The sequence below is a fragment of the Coturnix japonica genome, chromosome 12 (genome assembly GCF_001577835.2).
Source record: "Coturnix japonica isolate 7356 chromosome 12, Coturnix japonica 2.1, whole genome shotgun sequence".
Lineage (NCBI taxonomy): Eukaryota > Metazoa > Chordata > Aves > Galliformes > Phasianidae > Coturnix > Coturnix japonica.
Window position 1 is genome coordinate 12,539,202 of NC_029527.1, and position 26,232 is coordinate 12,565,433.

The 26,232-nt window shown below is 39.8% G+C and overlaps 1 protein-coding gene and 1 long non-coding RNA gene across 8 annotated transcripts in view; one reads left to right on the plus strand and one right to left on the minus strand.

Annotated features, from left to right (window-relative positions):
* TAFA1 (TAFA chemokine like family member 1) overlaps positions 1-22,792 on the plus strand; it is a 200,263-nt gene extending 177,471 nt beyond the window's left edge. For all 6 annotated transcript variants that reach the window (XM_015875446.2, XM_015875449.2, XM_015875450.2 and 3 more), the window contains 2 exons: positions 15,550-15,674; positions 19,490-22,792. In XM_015875446.2, the coding sequence (XP_015730932.1) occupies positions 15,550-15,674; positions 19,490-19,507 (143 nt within the window). In that variant the 3' untranslated portion in view covers positions 19,508-22,792. The remainder of the gene's footprint in view (positions 1-15,549; positions 15,675-19,489) is intronic.
* LOC107320013 lies at positions 2,662-14,349 on the minus strand. 2 transcript variants are annotated; one of them, XR_001558089.2, is made up of 3 exons: positions 14,206-14,349; positions 5,236-5,316; positions 2,662-4,865 (listed from the first exon to the last, which is right to left on the minus strand). It is a non-coding gene; the product is annotated as an uncharacterized LOC107320013 (long non-coding RNA). The 2 variants fall into 2 exon arrangements; XR_001558088.2 differs by lacking the exon at positions 14,206-14,349 and adding an exon at positions 6,996-7,256.
* Positions 22,793-26,232: the final 3,440 nt, after the last annotated feature.

The following is a 26,232-nucleotide window of genomic DNA, read 5'->3' on the forward strand; positions in this document are numbered from 1 at the left end:
CACCTAATCCCTGTGGGTTATCAAATATATATATTGTCTCTGTGGTGCTGATCTGACTCCCCTTTGCTTCAGTTTAGCAAGATTTTACTGAGCTGCAATACAACCAGATACTTTTTATGTGATCTTGCAAGGAGAGTTGAAGCTGCAGAAGTGTGCTCTTGTTGCCCATCTCTTCCAGCATCCTGAAATGGTACAGATAAGATATTATACTGTATATGTTTAATCTATTGCGCAGTTGTTTGTCAAGATGGTTTTTGTGGGTTTTTCCCCCTACCCTCAGCATGTCTCCTAAATTCCACATCTGGCCATCTTGGCTTGACTTGGCCTCAATGACTGTCTGAATTAAGAGTTACAGTTTCCTTTAGAAAAGTAATAATAATTAAAAAGCACTAACAACCATGCAGCGTTTTCTCAAATTTTCTCTGCCTGAAACTAATAGCAAATACAATGACTTTAAAAAATAATTGTATAAAGCTCCTTAGCTTTCAAAGAGTTTTCTTCTCAGCAGTGATAATAAATGTACATGTGTGCCTTTTGAGCTTTCTCTTGGGTCCAATTTATTTAGTCTTAGGGAAACCTGTTTTTATAGCTATATAAAAGGTTATGACTGTTCCCAAACAATTAATCAGTGCCTTTTTATCCTGCTGCCTGCAGAAACTGGAAGGAAACTTTCCACGTCTCTCTCTCCCCAGCAAAGAAGACACAAATATAACCCAATATTCCTCCCAAATATTTGGTGTCCTTTGTGCCTATGTTTTCTGGAGCAGCCTGTGGGGATGGGAATGCACTTTTGCTTCTGTTGTTGCAGGACTTTGCCATGTCAAGGCAGAGCTTGAAAACTGTTTGAAATCCTGGTGGAAGAAGTGCTAAGGGCAACTATGGTGTCATGAAGCACCAACTTTGCTGTGCCATGAGCCTCCCCATTAACTACTGAAAGGAGTAGTCAAAAGCCATTCTAACTTGTCTATTTCTACCTGCTTTTTAAATGAACAAATGCTAATACTATTTGACTAATTAATTTCTATTAATATATGAAATCCTGAAGCAGCCACTAAAGAAGGCACTGCTTTGCAGGAAACCTCCTGCGTTTCTCTGCTCAGATTGCTGCTCCTGGTGAGGCAGAGCTGGAGATGTTCCTTTGAGCTCCTATTGCAGAACTGAGCCTTGGATGCTCCCTGACACCAACTGAGCCTCTGAACGCACTTGGGCTGAATATTCATTTTGTCCATTCTTCAAAAAATACTTACAATGTGAAATACAAGAATAGCTCTGTTCATAAGCCACAACATGAGACAAGGCTCTGTCACCAGTGCCGTATCTGCATTTCTTAATAAGAAGCGAACAAAGCCCATGTATTACCATGTATAAAAACGCGGATAAAAGATATGCAGGGAGAGAAATTACCTTTTTGGTCACAAAGTGATGTGGGTTGATTATAAGCATAGGTATTATTTCTCTTTGTTGTTCACCTCATTGTTCAGTGCAGGAGAAGAAGGGAGCAGTGTGCACCAGCTGCATGGCTGGATGAAATTAGGGTTTCAACATTTGAAACAGCGGATACTTAGGGTAAAACTTCCCCTGATTTCAGCTGTCATTAATCTTCCATGCAGAGACAGGCTTTTCATATTTCAGAATCTGTGGAGAAGCAGCTTTTTAATCTGAATTTGGTTTTTCTTTTTTTTTTTTTTTTTTTTTTACCCCTCTGAGATTGGTTTCTCTTTGCATATAATGCTGTGGTAGTTTCCATTTAAACGGAAACCTGAAATGAAATAGTTGAATATGAAACCTTTGCAGAGAGAAAGGAAAGAATTATCTTGAATTTATTTTTTTTATTATTTCAAGAGGTAAAATCTTCAGTGACGGTACGGCTGGCTGACAGAATTGCCATGTATTTCAACTTCTGTTTCAAGCAATGGATTATCTTAATTACAGCAAGGGGGCATATGCTCCTGGATGGGACTGTAAACTCAATTAATCCCAGTAGTAATTCTCCGTGCAATTCATATTAATATAATACAGCACCCTGAAGTAAGTAGCCACATTAGAGCAGCTGGAGCTGGGTTAAGGTGGGAGGCAAAGGCAGAAGCTGCTGCGAGCTGCTGGCTCTCATCTCCTGAGCCAGCCTGGGGAAGAGGCAGACCTGGGACTGCTGCTGAGAGCAGGAAAATGAAGGAACAAGAAAGGGAAATGTCAGGAAAAGAAGGAGAAAAGGCAAGATGAATTTTAGCATAGCAACCGGCAGGGTTTATGGCCTGAGCTGCTGCTGAAAATACATGAATGGCAGCAGCTCCGGGTAACAAAGCGTTTCTATCAAAAGTTTCAGGTGACCACGGGCAAACTTTTAAGTGGTTTGCATATCTCTCTGAGCAGTGGAGGTGATAACAGCGGGCTGCTCCTTATTTTGCTGGTCATTTATACAGTTCATTTTCTAAAATCTTCTCTGTGCTCCACGTCTCAAGAAAGGATTTCATTGGAATCACAAACTGCTTACCATTTTGCAGAGCTCAATCCGGACACGTAACATTTAGGATTCAGCAGTGTGTGTCACTATGGAAGCTGTTTCTTCCACTGTACAGCCTTGGGATGGCACTGGGAAGTGTTTTGACACTTTGTGTATGAATCTGCTGGGCGCATACACATATATAAGCATTCAAATGCACATGTGTAAAACTTAGTTTAATTAAGCATTAGCATTGCCACCATTTCTTCTTACTGTACTCCATTTAGCATAGATTAGCAGCGTAGTAAGTCTAGCAACCAGTCAATTACCAAATTCCTTTTCAAAGGAAGAAAAAAAGGAAGATTACAAAACTCATCAAACCAGCATAAATCACCATATCTTCACCACCTGAGGACCTGACCTGCTAACCGTAGTTTCTTTCTTCCTCATAGAGGTAATTATTCTATTAAAATTAATAGTAAAATGAATACTGCTGTGAATGAATTACATGGGATAAGCATGAAATACTGTGATCATTTCTGCTGTGAATTAGTAATTATTGTGCGCCTGGTGAAATTTGAATACTTTCCTCTTCTTCCTTGGTATCAGCCTTGGTTTATTTGCTACCTTTATCTCTGTTGTTGGAGCTGGAGATTACTGGTGCTTTCCTCTGGTGCAGCAAAGAGGAGGTGTTCCTAGAGCACAGTACCCTTGGTTTTATGATAGCAGAAGTTACAAGATAAGCATGGATTTGTTTGATGTTTGAATTATTTGTGATCACCTTCTAAATGTGGTGCTTATATAAGCTTGTCTTTGTGCTTACAAAGAGGGGGGAAAGGAAAAGACAAAAACCGTTCTGCCTCCTTTCCTTTCTTCCTGCTCTTTTAGTGTTTGACTTTGTGATGTGACTTTGAGTTCATCCTGCCTGGAGCAGGGAGGGCAGTCGGCATCTCCAAGGGATGGCGCTCAGAGTAAGAGAGACTTGGGCTCATGTGGGGGATCACAGACTTGCAGTGGCTCTGTTTTGGGGATGTTTGTGCTCATCTGTGTGCAGTGACGTGGTGCATGGAAAGCTTTAAGTGGACTTTGAGGAGGGTAAATGATAGCAGGACAAAAGGTGACTTCTCCCACACATGCATTGGAGAGATGTGCCTCAATAAGTAATTGCTATTGTTGGCTCAACTGGAACAAATCAATAGTTGTCAGGTGCTGTGTGGATGTAGGGCAGAAGTATAGCATCAAACCCAGTCTTGCTTTTGAGAACTGCAGAGAGAGCCCAGCGCTAGCAGGGAAGTTCTGCCTTGCAGCCACTCTGCACTGGGATCTGAGCTCTGCTCAGCGCTGTGTGCTCCTTGCATCAGGATTAACTAAATCCCCAACACCTAACAGAAAGGGAGAGAAAAGAGACAAAGTGAGAGCTGCTCTCCTTTGGCCTGCACTAGTAGATATTCTACAAGAGCCACGTGCTTAACTTGGCTTCAGAGACAGAAGGAAACCACTGTTCTCTGGCCAGCTCATGAGGTCCTAGCTAGTTGGCTTCCTATCAAGTTATTGCTTTTCTAAGTAGGATTTTATTTCAATTAACTATATTAAGATGGTCACAAGCTGTTTTAGATAGATTATGTTTGAATAAATACTGACCTGACGTAGTAATAAAAACAGACGCATCTTAGGGAATTAAAATCTTGTTCTCTTTCTTGCTAATAGTTTGCAACCACACTTAATAAATAAATAGGATCGATATGCTTAATACAGTGTATTTTGTTTCTTGGGACAAACGTTGATCTTGATAGTCCCCAGACTTATAGAAAACCGTTCTCTTTTTCTTCCTACAATAGTCGGTGCAGTGCATAGTTTAACCACATAACCAGATTAATAGAAGCACTTCTTCACCCCAAGAAAACAACTTTTGACTACTTAGAACAAGGTCATATCAACTCAAGATGCAAGGCATTATTTTTAATTAATGTGGTCTATCTGTAGTTGCTAGCACCTGAACAGGCCTTCCTGAAAATTACATTCTTTTTGTGAATATAAACAGTTTATTAAAACTCATGTATTAATTATTTAAATGAGGTTATAAATATTTGAGTAAGCCCATGCAAAAGGCACTCACAATAAATCATCATATTCTACATTCATTGAAAATTAAATTACAGAAATCTGAAGACAGCTGCTGTGACAAAGACGTTTTTGCTGCCTGCCATCACAAGGTCCAGGGTATGAGCATTATCTCTAGGTAGCATCAAATAAAAGAACAACAGCACCTGAAGTTTAAGGGGAAATATCATCGCTTTAGTCTTAGACTGGTTGTAATAAATGTGGCACACAATCAAGGACGAGAGTGAAGAACTACCAGTGGTCAGTGTCTTCTTGGAGGAACCATTGTTGTCCAGCTTTGACTTGGAGATCACTGATGCGGAGTCTGAATGAACAAGCAGAAGAGAAGATGGGAGTATAGGTTAGAAGCCTGGAATAAGTGAAACAAGATTCATTCACCTGAATGAGTGAGAGGTCAGACACTGTAAGTACAGGGAAGACCATCAATCACACAACTGTATGGTAGATAACTCCATTGCAACTTTTAAGTTTTCAGATCTGAGGGGATGGAAAATAGAGAAGAAAAAAAAATGTCAGTAACCTAATTGCCACATCAGGGGATTCACTAGCCAATTATATTTCCTATTCAGCTCACTTACAAGAATTTGTGGAGGTGGCTGTTTAGAGAGAAAACCCAACTATTTCAACCTAGAGTAGTTTAGAAATGATTAACAAAAAGTATTCTAAAACTTCACCTGAAACATATTCCTGTTTGCTTTTCAGTCACTACTGCCATTCTCAGCACTTCTGTTTAGCTGTTCACCTTTGGAGGGCTCCTGCTTACAGACATTAATGAAATAAAGTGGAGTAAGGACAGCTGTTTGTGAAAAAATAAAGCTTTAAACTTCTATTTATGGTGATGGCAAAAAAGCTTGTGGTTTTGTAGCTAAGCATCATCTGACTGGAGCATGCACGAGATTCCTAGAGTATCTGGAGTCCAACACTCACAGCTCCTTCCCTCTGGTTATTTTTTCAAGAATGCATCTTGTGTATTACAAATGTAGGAGATAATGATATTTGCATCAATTCACCCCAAGGAAAACAGAGTGTGGTCATCATATAAATTATCTGTAGCGAAGAGTGAGTTAGAAGTGCAATCTGGGGACTCTTCCAAGGTTAAAAACAACAACAACAACCACCCATTGTAAACAGTACTGAATTAGAATCTTTTAAAATAATATAATTTAGAGTTACATTGAATAGAGGTAAAAAGACATGAGCGGTGCCAGTGCTGTGATGGCCATGAAATTTCAAGTGCCCATTTCCAGAGTTCTCATCTCTGTAAAATGCTTCAGAATAAATAAGTATTATGAGCACTAAAGGAAAACGTAATTTCAAAGAAAAGCTTGTCAGTTAAGGTCAGTTTAATATCCACTCATGTACTGCACTGTTTTGCAGATAAGTTTTTATAATTTAGTTACTTCTCTTATTCAAGCATATTGAAGCAGTAATTAAGCTATGATGTGAGATACAAAGTATTGTGTGCTCAATTCATCAGTTTTTCCTCAGTCTCACAGTTCTTGTTCTGATTGCACTGGCATTGTTGAGCTGAAATATCTCCAAATCTATCGTGTCAAGATTATGCATGATGTAATTTGTAATTGTAGCTAGGGATTTGTTTACAAAAAACAAATGTTACTTTAATCTTTAATACACAATTAGACTTGTCTTACATCACAGAACAAAGAGATTTGCATGAATACAGCACTTTTATTAGAAAAGTAATTACCTTGTGGAGTGGCAGTTGGCTCATTTAATATAACCTTTGAAAACAGCTTCTTCCATACAGATTTTAAACAATGCCTTTCTGAGAGTTGGCCTGGGGAGCTTTAAGGGCTCTATGGGTCTATTATTTATACTACAGTATCCCCTGTTTCACAGAAGAGAATTTGGACCATATCTTCCTTTCACAGTAGAAGTAATTGTGAATTACCTAAACTACTTAAAAGAAATCTGCAGGCTCTGCCTTTTGGTACCACCATGAATAAAGCTGTTCACCATGTGCAAGTCCACAGTAGCATGACTAGAACAGTAAACCTACCTTTGTTTCCCATTGGAGTTGAATCACTCACACCCTGAAAGCATGGACACCTGACACTAGTGTACAGCATGAGTTTGTGGTTTAGTCTAAGTTCAAATAACACCAGTTCTAATCCAGTCCATCGTAAACATATTTCTATGACTGCAATGGCCTGAAAATAACCAGCAAGTACAGGAAAAACTAAAGGGATGCTCCCATTCTTTGCTAGAGCCCTCAGTGTCCATCCATAGGTTACGTCTGTAAGGGTTTTGATGCACACAACTTTGCCTTGAAAAAATCAGCCAGCAACACACCAACAGGTGACAAACAAAGACTGCATAAGTGTCCTGGCTAACAGTTCTATGCTTTTTTTTTTTCTTTTAATCAAGTTACAAGACAAAACAGTCAGAATATTTGGGTGTAAAGAGAACATACCAAGAATGTATTATGAGGCATTAGGTCAAGAGCAGATGAACTTCAATTACCGAAGAAGAGTTTCAATCACGCGTTAGGCTGCTTTCCTGTGATTAGAAAGATAAAAGCCACGTGCTTGATGGGTGTTTGTTTTAGACATAAGCATGACTGCACTGACTTAGACTTTCACTAGAGAGGACAAGTGGGGCCCTTGGGAGCCATGTCATGCTGCCATGCTGATGCCAGCACATGGCTGCTCACACTCTAGTCCCTGTTTGCACGTGGTAGGGTCAGCTTGTGCAAAAGGATGAGATCTTAGGTATAACTAAATCACTAAAGCAATAGCTTCCAAGTTTAGGGATTCATCATTCTGGGCAGTAAAGCACAGAATAATTAGGGTTTGATGTGATAATATAATATAAAAAATCATTTTTCCCTGGAAAAACATATGCACAGTTTTTATAAAAAAAGTATTTCTTTCTCATTGATTAGAAGCACATAATTGCTTTGCATGATATTAATTTCCAGAAATACAATGGAAGTTGTTTCCTTATCTGTTTATTTGTTTAGAGAAATCTTACATGCAGAGTGGAAACAACTTGAGTTAAATACTTCTAGGAACACACCAGATCTTAATTTCATAACAGATAACCATCCAATGTATTATGCATGTTTTGGTATGCCTTATGAATGCATTATATTTATATAATTTATTCATTTCCAATGTTATTTCATACCTTTACTGCTAAGCTATGTTTCTGGCACTTCATTCAGACAAAAACATCATTATAGACTTTCACTCTTTGGACCCCATCTTACAGCTTTTCCCTTCCACTTCACTAAACCCAACCTCCCAGGACACAGGGAGTTCACATTTGAGCGAACATCAACTTTGACAAACACCAGATTCGGTTCAGAAGCCCACAAATATGAAGGAAGACCTCTTCCTTACTTTTGTTTTTTTCAGTAAGCATTGGTTCAGACCCTAAACATGGATCATTGGTTTATAATGCGAAGACTATAATTCCTCCTCTTGGGCACTCGATGCCACAGTCACAAAGGAAAAAGTCATAGCAATCATATCTCTGGTTCAACACTGCCATTTCCTGGCATTAGCAGCCGTGTGAGCAACCATTTGCACAGCAGAGGCAGGGCCATGACAGTTCACAAGCAATACGTACATAACATAGAGTCCCTGCTGCCAGGGGTATAGCAATGCAAGGCCACCCACCGACCTCCAAGTATCCCCATCATCTTCATCTCACAACTAGGATATCCTCACTCTCCATTTTGACTTGTCCGTTTGCTCTATTAATTATCACTAATGAAGAATTAACATTGCAGAGAGGCATTTTTTCTCCTTTGACAGCATGCCAGTCCTCAGCCCTGATCTGAAAAGTGTGAATATTTATAAGCAACTTCCTATTGTCTCTCTAAAAATGTATAATTATGCTGCAGTTCACAGGCATTTCATTAAATATATAACAATAATATTAAGCATTCACTAGGCTATCGAGAAGCAGTTCAAATAGGATATAAATAACACCACTAAACTGCACAAATATTTTATCAGCATGCTCTCAGCTTTGTCCTGCAGCAAGGGACAGCTTCAGTTCCAAACATAGTGGTAACTGCAACAAGGGATCTCCTTGACCTACAGAAGATCAGTTTTCCTCATGCAGGTTAGGAGAAGATCCTCGGTCACAAGCATGTCTTCCAGCTGTTTGCATGCTAGCCTTTCATGTTTTCATTAGTCTCATTAGCACTCAGTGAAAGCAGGCTGCTCTGAAATGACCCACACCCTTTACAGTGAGATTATGTTAATCATCACTGATAAACTCACATGCTTAAAACTATGACACTTGCATTAGATACATGTTGCTGTGCACGATGTTAAGAATTCCCAAGAAATACAAACACTCGTCAGCACCTACATGAAACAAATTTTGCTTCCTGAAATCTAAAAGCCAAAGGTTCAGTGCTATGTCTCTCAGATTTACTTCATTCAGAGGATGTCATGCAAATCCTACTGCTCTCCTTACAACCTGGATGTATTTATACCTAGCTGACAAAAGAGTCTTTCCCTCTGAACAGCTGTACTCATTTTCTAAGTACTCAGAGGAGTTGAGTGCTGTCATTATTAATGCACTCATGGAAGTGAAGATGCACACTGACTCACTATGAAGGTGCCACCCATGAGAAACCGTGGTCCTGCTTCTGTTACAGATGTCTCTCAGCCATATGTTCAAGCAGTATTCATTTCCAAAGGTGCAAAGAGGGGGACACAGATAAAAATGACAGAGCTCCAGCATCCACCCCTCTCAAGCTGAGCACTATGAGGGTTAGAAATTCCCTTGCAAGCTCTGAGCTATTTTGGTTGAAATCTGCTCTTTACCAGACTGCCTCTATTCAACAGAAAGTAGTGCACATGCTTAAAAACCTCCTGGCAGCAGACGGACATCACAGAATTTTAATGTTATTATTGGTTACCATAGTACCTGGACTATCTCATTACTGTCTGGGACAGCGTTCTCCTCAATGTTGTGCAAATGACAAAAACAGGTCAGTCCCACACTGCTGCAATACAGCATCAAAACTCAACAGGTCGGTAAATACAGAAAGGAACACATAGGAAAACAGCGCAAAACTCTCTCTTCAAGTAAATAATATTACAGATGAAAAGCCAGGACAGCAACAGGGTGATTTAACTGTTGTAATAGAAGAAGTCAGAAGCAGAGCTGGGATTAAAGGAGCCTCAGGAGTTTCTGGTTCCCAGGCCATTAGCCAACACTGTCTCTGTTAGACATATTGTTGTGAGAGAAGCATACACTCGTGTTTGTTATTTTTTCCAATTTACCTACCAGTATGCCAACTGTTAGAAAATGGCAATGTAAGTGTTTTTTCACTACTGAAGTCTTCTCCCGCTGCTGAAATTTTGCTGGCTTATGCAGATCTTAAATGGAAATTGTTCAGGGATTCTCTGCATCTAATCTACCCTTTCATATTTTATGGGTGTATTTTAATGCAGCCCACAGAGTTCTTTAGACACATATTACACCCTTAAAAAATATCTTGCTCTGGCTGCTGAATACATTACAATGAAAGAGCAAGAATTCTGGATGGAAAGGAAAAAATGTAAGAACCTTAAATCCTTTGTAAAAGAGGAGAATTAATAAGGTATTGTTTAAGAACCTGGGGAGTAGATTGGGAAGCTCTAAAAGAAAGAAATATATTATCTTCTTTTAAAACATTTACTACAATTAAAACATTAAATTAACTTCACAAGACTAGCTCTATGGTAATTAGGAATAAGAGACATCACTTGCCTCAATGATGACACTGTTTTAGACTGGAGAAACGTCAGTTTTCCCAGTGTTATTAGAGGTCTGTTATCAAAGTCTGCCAAACATTACACCGAGTGAGCGTTAGATTGATGCTTCTAAAATAGAGTAAGATTGAATTAAAGCAGATTGACGGACTCCCAGTAGGAAAAATCCTGTATTTCTCCTAGACGATATTATTCAACCTGAAATTCTGTTTTGGATTTGTATTCTTTAACTTATCAGACTGCTGCTCCCAGAGTAAATGGTACCTCGCTCTGTTTATGAAATACATAACCCTTCAAATGACATGTTCTTTCTCTCCAGCTTTCTCACCCTCCTAGCGTTCCCTTCCCTGTAATTCATTCTGCACCCCGTGACATCCCAATAAAATAGGAGAAGCGACGTCTCATTCAATTCTCTGAGATTTTGTTTTCTAAAGCATATGAGCACAGGGTACGGATACAAACAGTCCTAATCTTGCTTATATCAGATTTCTTTTCCTTGAAGGCAAAAAAAGGGCCTGAAAGATTTTACCTCAGTGCTATATCTATTTCCAAAAGTCCCCATCAGTGCATGAGTCTCTCACAGGGAGTTTGAACTTTCCTTTAATCTAATCCATTTAGAAAATGACTCACAATTTATTGAATAAAGTGGAGAAAATTGATATCTTTTCATTAGACTGACAAAGTCTTTTTCACTGCTGGCATCTGTGAAATGTGTTCTCTATTTAAATTTTATTTATATCAATCTTCTCTGGTGGAAACTAGATTAAATGAAATGCTTTACACTTACAGTAAAAACCTTCCCGTCCCCAATGAGTGTCATACTGGCTCTGCAAGTCATCTCTGCTCATTATTCCTTGGATACATATGATCAGGAGGAAGCACAATCTAATATCTCTCTTCCTTTGTATTCTATCTGTAAATAACCCAAATGCTTATACTTTATCACGGGCAAAAAGAGATAGCTGCTGTGGCTTTCTAATGGCAAATGCAGAAGTAATCTTGCAATGCTTTCATACACCGTGTGCTTCTTCTGAGCTGTTGAAAAATGCATGATGAGACTTTGCTCTGTTTCCATAATTCAGGGCTTTCCATAAACATGAATTTAAGTTATATATAACAATATGACAGTGCAGTCATATGGTTAAATACCTCTTTATCCTCATTGTCATATATGCTTTGTCACATCGTCAAAGCTATTTCCTAAAAACAGATGTAAGAAAGTTAAAGGAGCATTGCATCCACCAAGATTTGCATTCTGTGTACATGCTGGAGCAGAAAACATGACACAAGTCAAGTGCCTGCCAGTTTCTGGGCTGTGTATGCACATTTGCTCCCAGACCTCCTCCAGCCTCATTACCCCCTGTAAGAGAGCAGTTGTTCACTGCTTTAATGGGCTCAGTAGCTGCAATTTAATGAAAGAAACTGAAGACTGGAAAAGGTGAAAACAAGTTTAGGAGTTTCAGCAAGTAAGGAAGTTTTAATCAAATGCATTGTGCATTCACTTTTTTGCTAAATATCATTTGGATCAAGAGGAAGGTGATTGAATGCCTAATAGTTCTGTGTTGATTTGGTTGCAGTTTCGATGTAGGTGTTTGAGAGATTGTAAGTGCATTTCTGCTGCATTGCTGTAACAGAATAATTTGTCTCTGAAATTCAAGGGGAAAACATCTCCAGCCACCTCTCTTCGTGCGCCCAACCTTTGTGCATGAGGGGACAAAAAGCCATTCCTGCCCTTATGCATCCCACAGGGGATCTCATGAACTCTGCACACTGAACCCTGCTGAACTAAACTTAATAGTTTAGTTTAAACTTGAAGTTCCCTACAGCCATCTAGGGATTTAGGTGCTGCGTTTGGGAACAAATGCATTTTGAAATGCAGTAGGGTTGTGCAAACACAAGCAAACATAAGCTGTGGTCTCACTCTTTCCCTACACAGTTTGACTATCAGATCCTTTACCTGTCATTTTATTACTCTGATTAGAAAATGACATTTCAAGCAAGTGCTTTTTTGTCTGCTAATACATGCAGACTAAAGCCGTCCAAAGTTAAATATTTTGCTCCAAACCAAAATAATCCTATAGCTTTACAAAGATAGTAAAAGTGAATTGAAATGGAGGGGGAAAAAAAAAATAAATGTCTTAAGAAAGTTTCTTTTCTCCCCAGCTCCATTCATTATATGCTTAGAGTTTAATATTCTCATAAAAGATGCATTTTATTGAAAAGAACTCAGATAGAAGCAATCCCTTATTTACACTAGCAGGAGCTGGGGAAAAATAGCACAAACGAAGCAGGAGCCGTCAGGCCTCTTTTATATCACATCCCCTTTCTCTCCCTGTGGCTGAGGGTATCTGTCTCAGTCAAATCAGCCTTGCATGAAAAACATAAAAAAAAACTCCAATTCATGTATTCCCCAGACAGAGAGAAAGAACACAGTGAAAGCTGTTCCAAAATGTTACAGGCATCTCATTCAGCGTGATGTGAGCACTTACAGTAGTGGCTGTGGGGAGCCTATAGTTCTCACCCAGGTTTAGCACGTCAGGTCAGAGAGGATCTCAGGTTCCTCGTGATCCTAAAGATCTCCAATATAAACCATCCCAAGGGAAAGCACCTTAATTTCAACAGTTCTCTCTCACACAGCTGCCTCAGCACACGTCAAAGCAACAACACCTAAACAGAATAAACCTGCATTGTGGTCTCTGGAGAGAGGTGTTGTTGTTTTTTAATCCTTTTCCCTATACAAGTGTACATAAGCTCAAACACAGCCAACTGTGCTTCATTTTGAAGCTTTTGCCTTCTCCTTTGAACAGAGCTGCAGGTGTAAAACTTTGAAATTGAGCAGACCTCAAAGGATCAGCGGTGCTCAGGAAAGACAGCTGGTCCTAGAGATTCAAAGGCTCTTAATAGAAGTGAAAACCTATAAACACAAGACTCAAAGGAAATCATTTTCATCGGGCTCTGGATGCCCCTGCCACAGCATGGGGCCGGGGACAAGTCAGCAGGGAGCTTTGTAGTGCTTCAGACTTACAAAGACTGTGCCCACATATATGTTAGAGACAAATAGGCGCTCTTCATCTAAATGACCTTAGTTTCCCCTTTACAAAAAGAACCTTTTCCCCAGCCCAGTTGTACTGCTTAGGGACTGGGAGTGAGGACGACTGTGAGTGGGAGTCAAACACTGGGAGTGATTGAACTGTGATCACAAAAAATAGACACATACACTAAAACCTGCACATCGTTTGATTAAAGAGTTGACATTACAGCTTAGCATTCACTTTGTGTTTGACTTCTTTCAGTGTCAATATCCAAATACCTGGGCTGTCTTGAGGAACAACATCAATGAGTAGTTAAGACCACTTTAATTACAATGAACAGCATTGCTTTCCCATGCTCCCCTTAGCCTGTATTAAATCATATCACTGCAAGATCCCTTTGCCAGTGTGTTTTGTGTTGTGAATTTTAGCACCTAGCATCTTAGCATCTTTCTCCACCGTTACTGAATGCTAAAGCATTAACACTAACAAATAAACATGATCATCATTTCTGATTCTATGTCATCAGATTGTCTTCATGCACTCTGAGGATGCCCTGCTCAGATGCTTGCAGTGAAAGGCAATATTTAGCAGGACACAGTCTGCAGTTTGCCCATTACGCAATGTATTATTGGAGTGCAGATTCACCATTACGTGCCTTTACATACATAGCAAAGATTCTTTTCTCCACTGTTAGCAGCATTAATGATACCCTTCAGGAAGCTATGTGTGAACAGCATAATTACACTGCCTTGCAAGCAGCAGTGTAAAGGCTTTTGTGTGTGTAGTACATATGGAGAAAGAGCGTACTGCATGATATAAGTGAAGCACAAGCTGTGAGAAAAAACAGGAGAGAGGAAACAAAGAGATTAACTCATTCCAACTTGCTGACCTCTTCTTTAAAACCAAAGGAACTTTCCATGCCAAGATGTTTTCTTCCTGGGTTTTGAGTAAATTCTGTGTGTGAAAAGTGTGTTCTTATTGGGAAAACTATTCAGCTTGCGGACAAAGCTCTCCCACAGCCTGTGAATTGAGGTGATAGACATAACTAGCAGCACATGCCTTTGAGTGTCTCCTCTGGACTTTGTAAGCATAAAAAGATCTCTGCTAGATAAAAAAAATTAATCAATAATTTAATTATAAGCTCTAAGACGTGCTTAAATCAGTGCATGCACAAAAGGGCATTTTCCAGAGTTGAAAGGTGTGATACGAGTCATACTGCTGCATCAAAGGAATTTCATGGGCTTGAAGAAGTCATCAGGGGAAGCAGAAAAGAGTTAAGTCTCTGTCTGAGTGTAGGAGAACCCTTAACAGTTAGGCTTCAGGAGCTCAACCAAGAAATTAATTCTTGCCAGGGAAAACAAGACACAAAGAGAGCCACTCAATCCTCAACTATCTGCAAATTGCAAGATCAGCTAAAGTTTATCCAAATCCCCAGACAAAAATTGTCATTAAGATACAGCTAAGGTTAGAGGCAGATACCAATTCCCAGGCAAAAAAAACAAAACAAAACACCACAACTTTCATTAAGATGCCCTCAAGGTTGTAAACATACGTGCCAATTAAATTCAAACAAGACTCAAACTCTGCAATTACTTAGAACGCTAAACACTTGGAAATTAAAGGCAACTGCTAACGATAATATGGTTTCCATAAAATTCATGATCACATCTCAACAAAAAGAACTTCTAGCAATTCAGTATTAGCTTACCTTCTATTTCCTGTTGAGCTGTAGCACTCCCTGCAACAAGATACTGCAGAAGTTAAAAGGCTGTTTGGATTCATACAATAAGGCACAGGTGTGGGGAAGAAAAAGCCAGCTGTGGGTACTTAAGGCAAAGCCAGTACCACTGATTTTGAGCTTCTCAAACCACAAGTCCTGATGAATTTCCTATTACAACTCTTTCTTCTTATGCTTTCATAAAGACCAGATTGACTACTCAGAGTGAAGGGCTCTTTGGTTCTTTGCTTTGAAATAGTACTGCTGCTATTACAGCATCATAGTAGACCAGATCTCATGTATAAGAAAGTTATGGCAAGCAATGCTCTGTTTTGTAAGGACAGTATTTGATGAAAAACTAGTACAAATGTAAATTCCTTGCAACTAAACCCCAGATGAAAGGTTTACATCTCTTAAATACATTGTCAGCTTCTTGAGGTATTATTTACTATTCTTTTCATTACAACATAACTGTGGACGTTGTCTTTCCTCCTTTAGCTTCAATAGTGATTGGGAAATGGTGGTGTGAGATGGAGCCCTGCCTAGAAGGAGAGGAATGTAAGACATTGCCTGATAATTCTGGATGGATGTGTGCGACTGGCAATAAAATCAAGACCACCAGAGTAAGTTGTCTTTCTGTCTGTAGCTGTGAGTTTCTAATAGGAATGGGAGTCAACAACCATAGCTTTGTTTCCAGCATCATGTCTGCTGTAAATGTCCCAGAGTTTGCTGCACACCTCCCAGCTTAGTGAGATACATATGCAGAGCGAGAAAGTGGAATGTGAGCTGGCTGAGCTTCTCCCATTATGAAATTACCTCTGGGGAAAAATAAGAAGAAAAAAGAAAAGAAAAGAAAAGAAAAGAAAAGAAAAGAAAAGAAAAGAAAAGAAAAGAAAAATGGAAAGAAAAGAAAAGAAAAATGGAAAAAAAAATCTTTTTCAAAAATATATTATTTTACACTGCCCAAATATTTCACAAACATTTTCATGAAGCTGCCATCTACACCTGTATTCAACAATTTTAATTAGATTGTTTTCATACCACAACTGAATATTTTACTCAGTTGGCAACTCAAAACATTTCTTTTTACGAATGAATACATCTTGATATTCAGTGAAGTGAAAAATACCTCCTGAAACCTGGTAAGTGGAAGAAGCAAAATACTCAATAATTTTTTCCCTTTTATTAAAAAGCACAGCATGCTCAAACCTGGATTCTAACTCACAGAAAGTTCACAGTCATCATTTTCTGGCTTCTCCCTTTTCCTGTGATCCAAACTCTGGTCATTTTTAATGTCTTCCATGCCTCTTACTGAAGGAGAACTAACCCCAGCTTACCAGCACGGCTCCTGAATTCTTTTATTTCCCTTCATGTGATTTATCCTAGGAAGAATGATTTGTATAGCAGACTCATCTTCTGGAGTGACTAGATTCACCACCACTTAAAGTTATGTTGCTTCTTTATATACTTACAACCAAAAAACAAAACAACTAACAAACCAGTATATGACCTTTTCAGGGAGACAACAGCTTTCTTGCTAAATTAGGAATTTAAAATGGAGAAAAGGGATGTTAAGGAAGTAATGAACAGTATGAAGAACTACGTTGTACTTTTCTGTTTAAATTACAATAATATAGTAGCTCTGCAGTCTCTCTGAAAGTTATATAATTTAGGCTCTGTGAACTTATCCTACCCTTAGCTCTCCCAACCATCATCATATAAACTCGTTTTCATCTAGAAGTGATTGCTAGAAATTTAGCAGCTTCATTAATATGCAGATGTATGGTCCAATCTATTCAGTATGCATTATTGTATTTCATTTAAATTAAATACTTACAGAGTGAGTGCTCATAACTGAAGAAATATTTCTGTCATTTACCCACAGGAGTTATTTTAATTAGCTTGTGAGGGGAGTACCTTATGGTACTGCTTCCAGTAGAATTTTGCTTTGTTGCTTTAAAGTATCATTACAGAGCCCAACTGACAAAGGCAACATGACATGATGAGTTTAGCAACTGTCTCTTGCAGTTTCCAAGCAAAAGCCCTACTTTATAATCCCTGAAACTTTGCTTGAGTCTGTACTTCTGTGTCAAGTCTAGCAACATAAATATAAACTAATGGAAGCAATCAGATCCTGAAACAGGCATTTTTTTCTTTGTTTTGTCATTTCAGATGGCATCAGAGAAAGAGATTACACTATAATCTGTACTGACCCCAATCTGGGCTGCAAGATTGGGCCATGTGTGTCTAATTTATGTACTTAAGGAAGCTAAGAAAGCAGAAGCAGCAACACAAATCACTCAACATCCTAGATATATCTGTGGTGATTAGCCAGAAAAGCTAGAGCAAGTCACCACAGGCTGTAAACTATTTTAATGAAGGCTTTTCCTTACACAAAATACATTTATGTTAGGCTGCTGCTGTCCTGACAAGGGAAACATTCAGGTTTATGACTCACAGTATTAAAAAAACCTATTTATGTTATCTTCGGGGCCTGCAGTGTATCACATATAAGTGTGTATATATATACGTATGTATATATACTGTATGTAGGTATATATACAGTATGTGCAGTTTTACAATGCATTACTCCATGTTTGGTTCTCAGGAGTGATTAATGAGTAATTAGTTTCAGAAGGTGGACAGCAGATCCAGTGAAGACTTTGCCAGCATGGCCTCCACCCCTTCTTTTTCATGTATTTATTCCTGGGCTTAGTCCTTTAATACAGCTGACTAATTAAGTTGTTAAAGCCAAAGATATAGAGCTCACAGCCTCTGTAAATTGATCTGTTTTCTACTGATAGTCAGAGCAGGTGACAAACACCTGGAAAGAAATCATTCTGTAATTCAATTTTTGGACCAGTATCAACCCTTTTTGAGTCCCTATTCACTCCTATTTCCTTTTTTCTTTCTCTTTTTCTTTAAAGAATGTGAATTTCAAAGCTTTCTTTGAAAATGTGGTGGGTTATTTTTGGAGCAGTACCAGGACCTGGTTGGAAAATACACCGTGACATTTCAGGAGAGCAATCAAGACAGGGAGGACAGGAACATGTGGTCTCAACCTTAACACTGGGAGACGGTGCACCAAGCACACAATAAACACCACTGAGAACCAGACTTGTTGATAAACACAAAACCACAACTCTCAGTCTTGGGCTGCTGTCTACACCTGACCTTTAGGGCACTGTTTTGCAGGGTCCCTAAGGAACACAGTTCTCCTCCCAAGGCTTTGTGCCCATCATGTGTGCGCTGCCAAATGCTCTTCAGTAATCTGCACTAATAGCACCTGGCATTCATGTAGCAGACCTTGGAATACTTCAACAAGCTGTTTTTCTGCTGATACTGTGGAGAATGGAAATTAAAGCCTTCAGCACTTGGGGACTGGCACAGCAGCTCTGCTTGGAGCAGCTCTCTAGCTTCACAGCCTGCACCCTCCATTGCAGCCCACTGGTTTACAGCACACATCTTGCCATTGGAGAAATGCAGGTCATTTTTACAGTGACCTGAACAGCATGTTTCACAGCAGTCATGGCTCATCTCATGCCACAGCAAACTGCACCTGAAGTGCTGGTGGCCCCTTGGCACTCCCTGCTCTTCACCAACAATGCACATCCATTTAGCAGGGCACAACAGAACAGAGATGCTGCATCCCTGGGAAAGATAATTCCACTTGTCAGCAACAAACCAGGAGAGCAGAGTAAGGCAACAGGGAAGAAAGAGAAATGGGAAATGAATCAAATTGTTTTTGTTTTGCTTTTTTTTCTTTTTTCTTTTTTCTATGTTGTCCAACAAGTTTAATATCAGATGATTTTCACACTACATTTTTCTTTAAATTAAAAAAGAAGAAACTCCTCTATTTTTGCAATAACTGTCTATGTAATTAGAGGTCAGTTCAAAGCAGCAGCGCACAAAATAGCAAATATCTCTTGCTATGAGATTTACTGTGGCATTTGATGATATCAGCTGGTGCTTAGCTGACAACTTTTAGCCCTAATTTAATTCCCAGTCCTGCTCCTATTCAAGTCACCTGGCTTTTCCTTAATGACTTAATCACCTAGCAGTGTTGGACCCCCTTCTGCCATTCATCTATATGTATCAGTTGCAGTGTTTGTCATGGAAAGAGATGATTCCATAGTCCATTGTGCTATGCAGGTGGCGTTATCTCATCTGAGGTGAGCAAGATGAACTGAGACTGAGTTATGGGTTCTCTCACATACCCAGCCCCTGTAAGTGAGCTGGTGAACCCATCCATGTGTCCTTCCTTGCAGGAGCTAGGAGAAGGTAGAAGGCTTTTGGATTCATGCACAAAACAACAGAAAACATAGAACTGAAATTTGAGCTTAACTGCACAGTGAGCAGAACAACATGCCAAAAAGCCTGGTTCTTCCCTCCCTTAACATTTCTAACATAACTGACTCTCGCATTTTTCACCCTGCAGATCCACCCAAGGACCTAACAGAGCCTGCAAGGAGGCAGTGAAAGCCCAGATGATTTATGAGGACAAAGTATCGAAAGTTGAAAACCATCTCAGCATTTACAAGCCAAATGGATTTCTTATTTGCACTCTGACTGTTTACCAGATGACAACAGTGGCTTTACTGTGTGAAAGAGAGCATTCTGCGGAAATAACACCCCTGGTTTTTGACAGCTGAAAAGAAAAATGAAGAGAAATGGTTCCTTTGCTAAAGTTTCTGAGATTACAAAGTACAAACAACAGTATAAGTTTGGATCTACAATTTACTTTATACCATTTAAAGTATATATATATATATATAGATATATATATATATTAATATATGATATTTTGAAATAAAAGCCTCACTCTTCAAGAAATTAAATAGTACCACACTTCGCTGCAGCTGCTGTAATTTTTTTCTTTATTGTAATGGTCTGGAAGATCCCTACCTGTTTGAGAGAGAAATGTGGCAGTGAAGAGGCAAAGCAAACCTGCTGCGGTACAAGGACGCCTAAGAGTTACATGGATCCTACCGATATGGCATCCAGAGCTTCCCGTTCCCTTCGGCAGAATTTTGAGGGCATTTCATTGTTTCACTTTGTGTTCCGGAGGCTTTTCCCCTTGTGCAATACTAGCATGCTGGCTTTGCTTCATAAACATACTTGATACTCAATTGATATATAACGATGATAATTCTATCCTCTTCCAAGAAAATATTTTTAGAGCTGTTAGATATTCCGTGGAGAAGAAATGGACAACTGCTGAGTGAAGTACAGTATGTATTAAAAGTATATTTGGCAGAGTTTGGTAGACTGTGAGCTCCCTTCTTATTAAAGATGTACCGTATGTACAATGTCTTCAGACTTTGTATAGCTCGTAGAGACTACAGTAAAGTCCCAATAACCAACTCCAAAGCTTTCCGTTGTTGGCTCACTAATTATTTGAAACAACAACAAAGCTCTTTCTTTCTAGACTAACATGGGAGAGGGCTTTTGCATATGGTTTCTATTCTTAAAACCCAATTTACAGTTGGGCTGAGATGAGATGCTCTTCAGCAGGGATGTGTCGGCAGAGCCATTTGCCTCCTAGCAGTGAATGGTCTGAGTTCACATTTCTAGCTCAGTTATTGCTGTTCACTGTTCAGTCTGGCCCTTGCGTTGCTGCAGAAAGATCAGATCTGAGGGTTCAAACGCTCAAGCCTAGATCACATTGCCAGGCACTTTTGTGAGCAGTTCAGTTAGTTTCAGGGGGTTATTCATGTGGAAGGCATCCTGCTGTCACGCATAAGTCTGCACAGCCCACCCTTCAGCACACCTGATGCTACCAAATCAAAGAGGAATTTAGAAGCGTAGAACTCATTTTATCCAGTCCAGGTTCATTTCTTTAATATTTCCAATTTCCTTTCACCCTGCTCATCTGTCTCTCACAGGACCATGCTAATCACTTTTAATCCAATGCAAAAGTAGTGGTGCACTTTCTAACCCAGAGTTGGTCAAAATTCTCCAACTAACTTTCTTTCTCCTTCAGGGCAACCACTTCAGTCCCTGATGTTCCAAGCAGCAGAAATTTGTCACTATAATTACACTGTGCATTAAAGCAGCTACATGACATATCACGCAAAACTCCATGCAGGCTTCCCATGCTGGTCTCTGCCTAATGCTCAAAGTGAAAATGGAGACACCTCTTCCAAGTATAGTCCTGTTATTTCCCTTTTAAAAACAGATCAGAATGGAAGGGACCAGAAGATTTTTTCTTTTCTTTGAACAGAAGCACTAAATAGGAGCACAAGGCTCATAAGAAGACCCACTGAAGGCCCCACTGGGTAGGCTGTGCATTTCTGGCCGCAGATATCACCTAAACCACAGAAGATCCCCATGTCTTAAGCTGTTCCTAGAGATGGACATATGTCCCTAGTCCCATCCTCTTAGTCTGGCAGGGACCATTGCATGTCCCACAGACAGAGATGTTCCCAAAATGAGCTCTTTGCACCAACTCCAAGTTTAACTGGTACGGATAAGAGGAAACTCTTCCTGAATAAATCCTTAGCATTCCCCATTTTTAATAAAACAGCAGTTTAAAAAAAGAATGAACAAGACAGGACTCTCTAGAGCGAGGAAACACTTGATGCACTAAGAGATAGATGTTGCTACAAAGATCAGGGGGGATTAAAACATAGGAGAGGTTACCAGTGGGATCAGGGGCACACCTAGCTAAATGGCCATTCAAAATCCCAATGGCAGGCTGTAGAAAACAGCAGGAATTGATCCTAAGTTTCCTTGCTCCCAGTCTAGTGATGATCTAAAACATGACTCCCACATAACAAACTAGCCCATGGCCTCTTGCGCCTTTTGCCACATTCCAAGGTGCTACTACTGAGCAGCATTTAATCCACAGTAGTGCATCTCGTGTGGCTCAGTATGCAAGCAGACAACAACACTTGCCTGCATCTATGAAATGCACCTGTTAAGACTGGGAAATATTAGACTTGCTAAAATATAAGAAGGAAATGTTGTCATTTCCACAGCAAAGTTTCTTAAGAGATGTTTACAAATCCTTACTTTGCCAGTGGGCAGCCTCAAATATCACCACACCAAATTCCACAAACATCTGCATCACTTTGAAGTTCCTGCAAAATCTGCTCATGAGGCACAGCACTCAGAAACAGCTTTTAATTGTTTTAATTAAAATGTTTTAAAGGGGGAATTAGGATCTTCGCAAAAATAACAGCTAATAAAACATGAAGTCAAATTAAGAGCTGGATGCAGCTAACAGTCATTGTTACCCTGAACCAAATTGTAAACAGAAATAAAAATCTCCAACCCCACCTGAAGTCATGATGAACATGTATCTCAGTGGTATGAGCAGCAATGCAGCATATGGAGGGAAGATCTCAGAGCTGTCTTTTCACCTAGACAAACCTGTGTGTTTCAGTCATGGAGTAGAAGGGTCCCCCCACCTTGTGCAGGAGTATGCATAGTGTGAAAGGTTATTTAACAATCTCTACCCTTGAAGTAAAGTTCCTTTGTTTTGGGCTGAAGATGAAACAGAGAGATAACAGGGGAAAAAAAATATCAAATATTTGTAAATGCCTCAAAGATAAATTAAGTTATATCAGTGTTTCTTCTTCAGATGTGTGAAAGCAAGTTATTTAAAGCTGAATGTACCAGCTGAAAACATACTGAAAAACAAAGTAGTTACCATTGGCCTATTGATTCAGAGAATCTAGATTACATGTTTCTGTCCAAAAGTCTCTAGTAATAAAGAGCTCGGTGTGGTATGATTTGATATTGTCTTGAATGTGCTTCATGCTATATTTAAAGAAAAATGTTCCATGGAAAAAATCCAATGCTATGGCCAATGACTTTGAACAGGATGATGTGCACCAAAACCTGACCTTACACATAGAAAGACCTGTGAAAACAAACTCTGAAGGTGACTGATGCAGTTTATGATGAGCAACGTTCCTATCAGACCTATTGATCCACTATTAACAGAGCATGCAGGTACTTGCAGTGGTGTATTACTTGTGTATTTTCCTATTCTGAAATGATTCGTTATGTTTCAAGCTCTCCATGCTTACCACTGGTATGGCATTTCTCATGGTCACTTTGTCAGAGTAAAGCAGTGCTTTTCTGATTCACTGTATGGTCTAAATATAATTACAGATGACAGAGAAGCTCTGGAGGAGATAAAGCTACCTTGGCTTGGAAAGCAGATCCATCTCATCTGAAGGTGGCAGTCTTTGTCTCTTTTTAGTGGCAGGATGAATGCTGTGTCCTAATATGAGCTTCTTTTGTATCACTGCCTCACTCACATCCCAGCACGTAGGGCTTAGTGCTTGCCTGAAAAGAAATGGGTCATGCCCCTTCGGTATTCTGCTTTTTTTTTTTTTTTTTTTTTTTTTTTTTTTTTTTTTGTCAGAGAAAGATAGAAATACATTTCACAAATGATCTTTCAGGTAGACAGAAGGGGAGAACAGGGCAGTTGGTTTAAGGCTGTCAACACTTTTCTAGTTCACCAGTTTGAATTCAGATCATAGTCCTGACACATATTTATGGTTTCTTGCCTGAAATACTCACACAGTCAAAACACTTAACTGCAAGTATTTATACTATATAAAAACTGCCACTCTGAGGAAAAGCAACTGAATCCTCTGCTCTGCAGCTAGGGAACCAAACCTCAGCAGACTTGAGACCTGCTCAGGTTACACTAATTTGCAGAGCCAGCAGTAAAATCAAGGACTTCCAATTTCTGGGTCAGCACCACAGATGGTTCATCTAAGGGTCACATCAGTGTGACCATGCTGACAGTAGACCCCATCTTTCAGCCTGGAACATGGGAAGCAGAATGAATGCCTGCAGCCAATTGTGGACAATAGCATGCAAGAGTCAACTGGGTAAAGCTCGCCCACCTCTTCTAATAAACTACTGATGCATAGAAGACCACCACTAGACCTGGTCCAGCATCTGCTACCTCAGGGACAGTGACACAGTCCCATCCTGGCACAGACTCAGAGCAAGAAACATTGTAATGATGACAATTATTGCTCCTGAACAGAAGCTACTCGGATCAGAGTAAAGATGAGAAAAGGCACAGAATCTGGTTTTGCTCAACACATTTGTGTTGTAAGTACCCAAGTGCAGCCAGAAGTCCTACTTTTGGAAGGCCACCATTCTTCAGAAATATTCAGCTGAAAGAATAACTTTCATATAAGCGCATTGGCTTGGAGCAGAGAAAGTACACATTCCCTGACATCAGAAAGTGCCTGAAGCAGCCATCAGGCGACACAATGAACTTGTATTCAGCAGAAGAATGTGAGCATCACTGCTACAGGAGAGGATACTACAGAGTAACTAAGGAGTGGAAAAAATGTCAGTACTTTCAAAAAGCATTCACCTGTTGGAACATGTGGAAGATCTTTGGGGGAAAGTAAAAAAAAAAAAAAAAAAAAAAACCAAAAAAAAAAAACCACAACATTACTGTTGCTTGACAAGTACTCCTATTTCTGGAGTACAGCGGTCTTTCCCATATCTCAGGTCTGGATATGACATCTTTTCATCAAACATTCATTGTGAGCTTACTTCCATTTTTCCACCATGCAGCAATGCCATCAAATCTTCATGACCAGAAGCAACATACATGTTGAAGCATCAGGTTACTGACCTGATTCCAATTACTTCTCATCTGCTTTCTTTGTCAGATGGCTGTCCTTGATTCAGTTAGAAATGAGAGCCAGAGGTCCACCTAGATACGAAGTAAACTACCCATAACCTAAAATATTGCTGAGGGGGAATATGCAATTTCTTCTTCCCACCCGCCATTCCTCTTCATTTCCTATTTCATTTCATTTTCATTTCTTCTCATCCTCTCTTCACACCACCTAATTATTTTCATCCATCTCTATTAGTCTTTTATCACCAGTACTACCCCACAAACTAACAAAAAGCAGCTGCACTGTCAAGACCCAATTCAGAGAGCTGTTCCCCCAGCAGCAGTGATTTATGTGATCATCTTTCTTTTCCTTTTTCTTGTGTACTTCGGAAGACGAGAGCCTGACCTCGCTGCTGCTGCCGTGCCAGCAGCTCCAATATTTGCACTGCACACACCAGCAATCCTCAGCTCAAGGCCACAGGGTCCACCTCAGCTGTGTCCTCCTGTATACCAAGCAGCTGCTGCTGATTCTTTGTTTGCAGCAAAGGACTAAATTGCCAGCTCCTTCACCTGTCCCCTTTGTTGCATCACCTACAGTCTTTTACACCCTGAGCAGCACCAAGAACTCAGCACACTAATCACTGTGGGGCTGCCATTTCTTTATGCCTCTGCAAAAAGAAAATTTATCACTACTGATTTGTTCGGACTGTTCTTGGACTTGAGATCTAAAGTAGGGGACAGCCTCAGTTGTTGTTAAATGCTCAATTTGGGATCCAGGCACAGGGATTCTCATTTTTTTGTCTGGGCTTTTTTTCCGCAGCCACTCTTCCAGATTCTTTTTCTTTCTAAAAGACAATCCAGCCAGATTTGTAGAGGAGACGGGTAAAGCCCCAATATCAGCTCATCCACACCAGTGGGAAACAGAGCAGCAGTTAGGAAATGCTACATGTTGAAGGCAATAGTCCGTGCCCTTCCTCTCCTTCAAATACTGTACTCTAACCTTCAAACAACTCTGCATTCTGAAGAACCTCAGTACTAAATTAATGCTGAATATCAGCTAGAAATCCTTAAGGACAAAACGGACTTGGTTCTTAGTGAATTCAAACCTATGGTCAAAACTTCCATTAGTTTTCTCCCAGAACAGTAACTGATGGGTCACCCTGAGACTTGTTAAAATCTTCATAATGAATGGAAGCAGGGAAAAAGACCTCTAAGAGACATCTCTGCTTCTCTCAGTGCTACCTCCAGACACCCTCCAGCCTTTCTTCAACTGCTGATGGCAAGTCCAACATTTACAACATTTAGCACCAAGTACCTGCTACCAAAGGACTGCACTGGATCCACTGTAAGCAGGTTTGTTTCTCCATATGCTTTTTCTGATCTAAGTCTAGCCTGAATTTGATTGATGTATCTGTGATAATTGCACTTAGAGCTTTGCCACAGAGTACAAGAATCTAAATAAAGCTTTCCTCCAGAAGAAGACATGCAACCTTGTTATAACTTCCTGCTTTCTTATCAGAGAGTGGGATGTATCTTCAAAGCTGCTCGAGAAGAACGATCAGGTGGGGATGCTT